This window comes from Oratosquilla oratoria, chromosome 9 (genome assembly GCF_046742065.1).
Source record: "Oratosquilla oratoria isolate Oo_2021 chromosome 9, ASM4674206v1, whole genome shotgun sequence".
NCBI lineage: Eukaryota > Metazoa > Arthropoda > Malacostraca > Stomatopoda > Squillidae > Oratosquilla > Oratosquilla oratoria.
Window position 1 is genome coordinate 13,054,293 of NC_134785.1, and position 7,500 is coordinate 13,061,792.

At 41.1% G+C, this 7,500-nt stretch overlaps 1 protein-coding gene across 1 annotated transcript in view; it reads left to right on the forward strand.

Moving 5' to 3' along the window:
- LOC143028220 (uncharacterized) overlaps positions 1 to 7,500 on the forward strand; it is a 35,060-nt gene that overhangs the window by 984 nt on the left and 26,576 nt on the right. The window contains exons 2-3 of the mRNA XM_076190021.1: positions 1,071 to 1,174; positions 2,649 to 2,774. Coding sequence (XP_076046136.1) covers positions 1,071 to 1,174; positions 2,649 to 2,774 — 230 coding nt within the window. The remainder of the gene's footprint in view (positions 1 to 1,070; positions 1,175 to 2,648; positions 2,775 to 7,500) is intronic.

Genomic DNA, 7,500 nt, shown 5'->3' on the forward strand with positions numbered 1-7,500 from the left:
TCTAATAACTGCAAGGAGATTATGACGTCCGTACTCTAAGTGATACCCTCAGGGGGAGGAGGAGGAGGGAGAGGAGGAGGAGGAGGAAGAAGAGGAGGAGGAGGAAGGAAGAGGAAGAGGAAGAGGAGGAGGAGTAAGAGGAGGAGGAGGAGGAGGAGGAGGAGGAGGAAGAGGAGGAGGAGGAGGAGTAAGAGGAGGAGGAGGAGGAAGAGGAGGAGGAGGAGGAAGAGGAGGAGGAGGAGGAGGGAAGGAAGAAGATGAGGAGGAGAAGAAGGACCCATAAGCACAGCCCCCCCCCACCACCCGCTGTACGAACTCTTTAAAGGTCCCCCTACCTTTTCTTTTTTTTCTAATGACGACTTTATTCAGCTCCTGTGTGGTGCACCTGACGCGTGCACGGAAGACAGGCACCGACGCTATCCACAGTGATTGACGTTAGTGTCAATCCTACAGTTGGAGGCATAAGAATTCTGTGCCTATAACATGACCGGGACGTTCATTACTGTCAGTTGTCCCAGCTATCTAAAGACACAACTGCTTGACCCAACAAAGTCTCTATAAAAAATCAATTTTTTTTTCTCGCAGTCACAACACTTATATAATATTTCTTCCCTCACTTGTAGTTTTTTCCATATGACGAGTCTCTGAAAAATACTTACCCTGATAGTTTCTTTTTGAATAAAATTGAAATGATAAACGTCTTTGGGGACGGGTTGTTGTGAGGTTTTAACCAGTTCCTAGGTTTGCTATCTCAGATGCGTCTTATATGTTGCCAGTTTCCATGGAGATCATTTTCACCCTTCTCGTTACTGCTGCAACCCATATTATAATAGAATCAATTGACATTAGCCAGAGTAAAGTTTATCACTTGTTGATGGAGATGAACGGAGTTAACGAACTGACTAACAACTGAAGACAAGACTGGCACCAGGAACGGATTTCTTAAAGACGGAGAGTCACACTGAAGACCGGCCAGTTGTTCCTTTTATTCTCACTTTCTTTGTGATATCCCCTGTTCCTTCTTTTTTTCATAATCTGTGTTATAGGCTTCCTTTCCTTTTGTCACCCAGCCATACCCTGCGAGGCGGACGACTTCCGTTGCGGGAACGGGGTGTGCGTCAAGAACAGTCAGCGGTGCGACGGCTCTAAAGATTGCGGCGACGGATCCGACGAGGTAAGAAGACCCAACGGCAGGGAGTCTACGCCCTCTGCCAGAGTCTGCCATGAAAACTGATCTCCTTAATATCCCTTTTACGCCATGCTCCGTAATGATTGCTAGATAAACCTTCCATGTCTCTCTTTTACCTCGTGAATCCCCGCACTGAGACTGTTCCGTCTCACCCTTCCTTGTTCCAGATGTAGTTCCAACGTGTTTCAACCTATTGCATATGGCACCCATCCCATTATAATCCTGCCAATGTTATCCAGTTTGTTCTACATTTCTTTCCTGTGGGTTTTAGACTGTTGTTTTACCCTCTACAAGCTAAGGTCTGAAGGGCTGAGGGAACTAATTTCACGATATCTTCTTCCTTTGTGTCTTTTGATGACCCTTTGTCTGCACGATAACACACGGAGGCAGCCAAAACAAAACTTTCCAGTTGATCGATGCAATGTCAAAGGAAAGTTCACCTCACCGCTACCTCCAGGCTCTCTTTCTTCTCTCTACAGCATTTCTTTCTTCAGCTGACAGCTTCCCCCCCTCCCCAAGATATTCCTTCTATTTTTCTTTTGCGCTGCTATTCCATTCTGAATCTTCCGGGTTTCTACCTCCACCCTCACCTTTTTGGTTCAAGACACAAAGTTTAAAGTTTCTTTTAAGATTTTACAAAATCTGCTGCTTTCCAGCCAGCCTACCTATTCGCAGTTTTGACACAATCTGGAAACAAAAATATCTAGATGACTATTTTTTCAGCCGAGCCATTTATCAATAAGAACATGCAAGGCGCCAACACAGACCCCTGTGGTACTCCTGTCGTCACCTTCTTAGACATGTCCTTTCCCCTCTTATTAACATTCCAATTCATACTTCTTCATTCGGTGATGCGCTCAGACAATCCAGCAACCTCTCCTTTGTTTTCCAGCTTTCAGAACAAACCTTTGGTGTCAGATTTTTCGAAGCCCTAATTTGTCCACACGACCGTCTGTGTTGCACGGCTTTCGATTAATCATTTCACCGATATTTATGACTTGTACAGCATTACATTTGCTCTAGCAACTGTCAAGCGACCTCGTTCCTCCAAGGGAAACCAACCCGCCACCTCCATCAGGCTGTAACGTCCACCATCTCCCACTCGACCATATCTCTTCCTTTAACAGCCCGTAATTTGATCGTAGAATCAGGTATGATAAGATTTTCTACCTCTTCCCTCCAAAAATGTCTTTCTTGCATGGATTCTTTTCTTGTTTTGTGAATTTCTTTATTCCCTTCGGTCAAGTATCAATGGCAACGTTAATGTCGACTGTGCTAGGATTTTTCTCTTCTCAAACGAACTTCTGAATACATCTATAATGGAATAACATCTTTTCTACATATTCCGCTGATACATAATCCAATAGCATTCTAAATTCTAGTACAAAAAATCCCATTTCCTTCGCTCTCACTTGTCACAAGCACTGATAACTGAGTTCTGTGCCTTCCCGGTTTTCAGACCCACTGTGAGGTGAAATGTTCCCCGGAGGAAATATGGTGTGGCCCCAAAGAACCGAAGAAATGCGTCCCCAAGGTCTGGGTCTGCGACAAAGACTACGACTGTAAGCAAAGTAGATTGGATGAGGTAGGCCTACGTTTATGGGTTTCTGTTTATGGAATCGACGCATCCTCTAGCAATAAGTCTTTTTTGTTGTTATAAACGTACTGCTTGGAAAATGTACGAGCTGCAGATGCTCGCCATTTTTACTTTCCACACATGTGACATCGAGGAGGGTTGTATCTCCCCAGTCGCTTAAACAATCCAACAACTCCCTACTCCCGAATCAGATAGCTACCCCACTGGAACGATCCCCATCAGGACGTTCCCTCCCACGCCTGTTCATGTAAACAGGCAATGGAAACCTTCCAATGAGACTCAGAGTGAGGGAAAAACGAGGAAGGAGTTTGTAGAAGGTGGCGACCAAATTCAAAACAGAACAAGAACGTACCTGGTTCCCATCGTCTCTTGCGTCGGCGCTCCCGCGACGGGTACCTAAAAGTGTCAAAAAATGTTTGTGTTTTTACCCCCAGAGTGTACGAATGAGGAACACATGCTAACTGACGAGTGGGATGGTAACAAGAACAGATAGTTAAAGTTTGCAAATTATCTTCCTCGTTCTCCTCAACTCCCTATGGCCAATAACTAAACTAACCGAAGTAGCCTAAACCAACCTAGCAGAGGTACTGTATATACTTGCTCCATCGACAACCCCCACCAGGGTCCTAAAATAAGTGTTCTGTCGACAATAATCAGCGCTTCCATTCTTGGGGAACAATCTCGCATCGAACAGGTGGTCATAGATGCGGTCAAAACCGCATTCAGAGAAGGAAATGGGCGAGAACTAGTTTACCAATAGAGTGGTTAATGAAATAGACTTAGTAACCATGTAGTGAGCGCTGTAACTACTGGATATTTAAAGAGAAGGTTAAATACCCTTTTGGATGGGGATGACAGGTGGTAATGGAAATGGAACAACCTAGTGTAGGCTTTATGGTCTCTTGCAGCCTCCTCCATTCTTATGTTCTTTAGACGAGAGTTAAGAGGAAGTAAAACCGAGGGGCATTACAAGGTAAAAATGATCATCATTTACTTAGATTCGTCTCCAATCATAAAAGCAAACTGCGTGATTGGTCCGCCAAAAATCATCATCTCTCTACACATCAGGCTGGAGCCTCCATTCTTAAGGACATTCAGGCATTTCCTATTACCCTTAGGCCCTGTTCACACTAATGGTTTGAACCGCGCGGAAACCGCGGCGGTACCGCATAGTCAAGGAAAAACTGAGCGGTTGTGTGTGAACCCCTCCACAGCAGTCCAGGCAATGGAATCAACCTGCATGCGTGGTGCGTGGCATATACCATACTGTAGTATAGTACACTACCTTACAACACAGTACAGTCGTGCAGTTCAAAGTTTTATTATTTGGCTGGGTAAACGCTTAAAAAAAGAAATAACATCTATGCATTGCGTTTATCATCAATTCTAAACAACTAAAAGGATGACTTTTTACGAGTCCATGAATAAACGATGAATGACTGAACAGATGCATAAAGGAATAAACGAATAATCAAACGAATGTCAGGGTTGAAACGAATGAATGAGCAGCATCAGAATCACCGCATCAGTCTGTCTGTCAGTCATCATGGGTGTTTCCTTCCGGTGTGCAGTGCTTCTGGTTCAACAAAAACTAATTGTCTAGACCCGGCATCGGTTGGATGAACCGAAGAGCAACTTAGAAACTGATATCAGAGCTTTTGTAAGATGTGCACCTTTCCTTCCCTTCCCATCCTTCCTTTCCTTCCCTTCCCTCCGTTAATTCCCATCCCTCAATACCCTCCCTTCCCACGGGCTCAATGGGAATCGCCATCGTCAGGTCTTAGTCTCAGGGACGTATCTCAAGAGAAACAGTTTATGTGGCCGATTTCTATATGTATATATGTATATATGTATATATATATATATATATATGTGTGTGTGTGTGTGTGTGTGTGTGTGTGTGTGTGTGTGTGTGTGTGTGTGTGTGTGTGTGTGTGTGTGTGTGTGTGTGTGTGTGTGTGTGTGTGTGTGTGTGTGTGTGTGTGTGTGTGTATTTCTAAACACTCTGGAAACATTTCACGGAAACAAACGTTTAAGCGTCACTAGAATGATCACTGCTATTCCAACACAATTGGCGGTTTAAACACTGGCACATCGCTTACCGTTGTTCCTATAAGTTGGTTTGAGTGTTTAGAATATCACTATGACACTTGTCCACAGTCTTCGGAATCTTCAGTTGGCGCCGAACTGATATACATTTTCTACACATTAATCATTTTCCTGTGCTGAATAAGAAAAAATGTCCTTCACCAACCACAACACAGACACTTTGACTTAGTATCACAAAACGCTAAACACGATTTGTTCATGAACAACAGCGTTCGAAGTATTCGAACAATTAACGACTTTGCTGTTAGGAAGTAACCGATACACTGCAATCAAGACACTCGCTCACTGCCTCCCAAGAGGTAACAAGATGTGGCAGCATACTACTCCAGTATGCTACCCGCTTTTGCCTATTCGTTTGTTACAAAAGATTACAAAGGCGAAGCATTCCGACAGGAGACCTTTTGATCCATATCTAGGTCGGATGCAAAAAAAAAAAAAAAAATAATAATAATAATAATAATAATAATAATAATAATAATAAAATAATAAATAAAAACTATAATAATGTAAATAACAAATGAAATACATAAATAAATGCATAGGTATAGTTAAAATAATAAACTAATAAACTAATTGTTTAAGATATTACACATTCCTTCATTTGAATATTCAAGTTGACCGTCAGCAGATAATAGTGGACCAATGTGATTCCTAACAACCTTTTTATCTCAAATGTAACTATAGAATTCTTTGGGATTCTCTTTGGATTTATCAGCGATGTTCATTTCGTATTGTCGTTTTCTTTTTCTTATTGTCTTTTTTAAATCTCTCTGTATTGATACATAACTTTCATAGTCATTAGATGCACCCGAGCACTTATATTTCTTATAAGCCTGTCTCTTTTTAGCAATACTTTTTTCAGTTTCTTTGTCGAGCCACTTTGGGCGAGCCTGATTTGGGGGACGTCTGTCCTTAAAAGGAATGTAAGTTTGAATCATCTTAGTGAGCGTATTTTGAAATATTTCCCACATCTGATCTACAGGTCTTTCGTTTAATTTTGCCTCCCAATCTGTAAGCTGAAGCTCCTGACGTAGTCCTATGAACTGAGCTTTACTGAAATCGGGTATTTTAGAAGCACAAGTATCTATTCTAAAATTGTTTAGGAGTTTGAATCTGACTAAGTTGTGATCGCTATTTGCAACAGATTCACCGACTCCTACATCAGTTACCATGCTTTCGCGGCTAGTGATCAATAAATCGAGTAAGTTTCCATATCTTGTGGGCTCTTTTACATGCTGAATTAAGTAATTGTCACCAAGAAAATCAATCAAGCGATTACCTATATGGCCATGTTCAAGGGTCATCCAATCAATGTCAGTAAAATTGAAATCACCCATTATCAATAAATCCCGGTTGCAGAAACTAGACAGTTCTTGAAATAACAGTTTGTCGTCTGCTAATGATAATGTCTTTGGCCTATATATTACACCTATATTAATTTTTTGTCCATTTGTTTGGGTTAACTCAACCCACAAACTATCATATGCATCCTGTTTCACTTTCTCTAAAACACAAGCATGATCATTGTTTTTAACGTACAATAGAACACCCCCACCTTTCTTGTGGTTTCTATCCTGATGAAAGTGTTTAAATCCCGCAATATTAAATTCAGCTTCGAACTCTGTACCATTTAACCATGTCTCAGTTATTCCTATCATATCGAGATTTTCGCTTTTGACGTACGCCTGTATTTCTTGAAATTTGTTCCTAATACTACGAGCATTAAAGTACATCGTTTTAAGAAACTCGTGATTATTTCTTTTTGACACATTTTGAGTTTCAATATCATGTCTTATATTATCATTTTGTTTTTTATTTATACCTTGCTCTATATTATTATCATTTGGTCCTTCATTGACATTCAATGCCTCATTAACATTTCTCCTATCAAAATTAACATTTCCCCCATCACGGACATCTGGTCGATCACGGTCATCCGATCTCTTTTGTACATTTTGTCCCCCTACGTCACCGTGATTCACGCCGGCCTCCCATCGTTCAGTGACATTATGTCCGGCATCCCTTTCTAAAATTATATTTTGTCTAGTGACATTATATCCTACCGTGATATTTTTTCCTCCACTATAATTACATCCCATCGTGATCTTTTGTCTTCCACTGTCATTACATCCTATCTTGATATTTTGGCCTTCCTAAAATTATATTTTGGCCTTCACTGACATTATATCCTACCGTGATATTTTCTCCTCCATTATCATTACATCCTATCGTGATATTTTGTTCTCCACTATCATTATTTCCCATCGTGATCTTTTGTCCTCCACTGTCATTACATCCCATTGTGACATTTTGTCCTATGACATTACATCCTAATGTGACATTTCGTCCTCTAGCGACATTACATCCTATCATGATATTTTGGCAATCATTGACATTCTGTCCGGTATCCCTTCCTAAAATTATATTTTGGCCTTCACTGACATTATATCCTACTGTGATATTTTCTCCTCCATTATCATTACATCCTATCGTGATATTTTGTTCTCCACTATCATTACTTCCCATCGTGATCTTTTGTCCTCCACTGTCATTACATCCCATTGTGACATTTTGTCCTATGACATTATATCCTAATGTGACATTT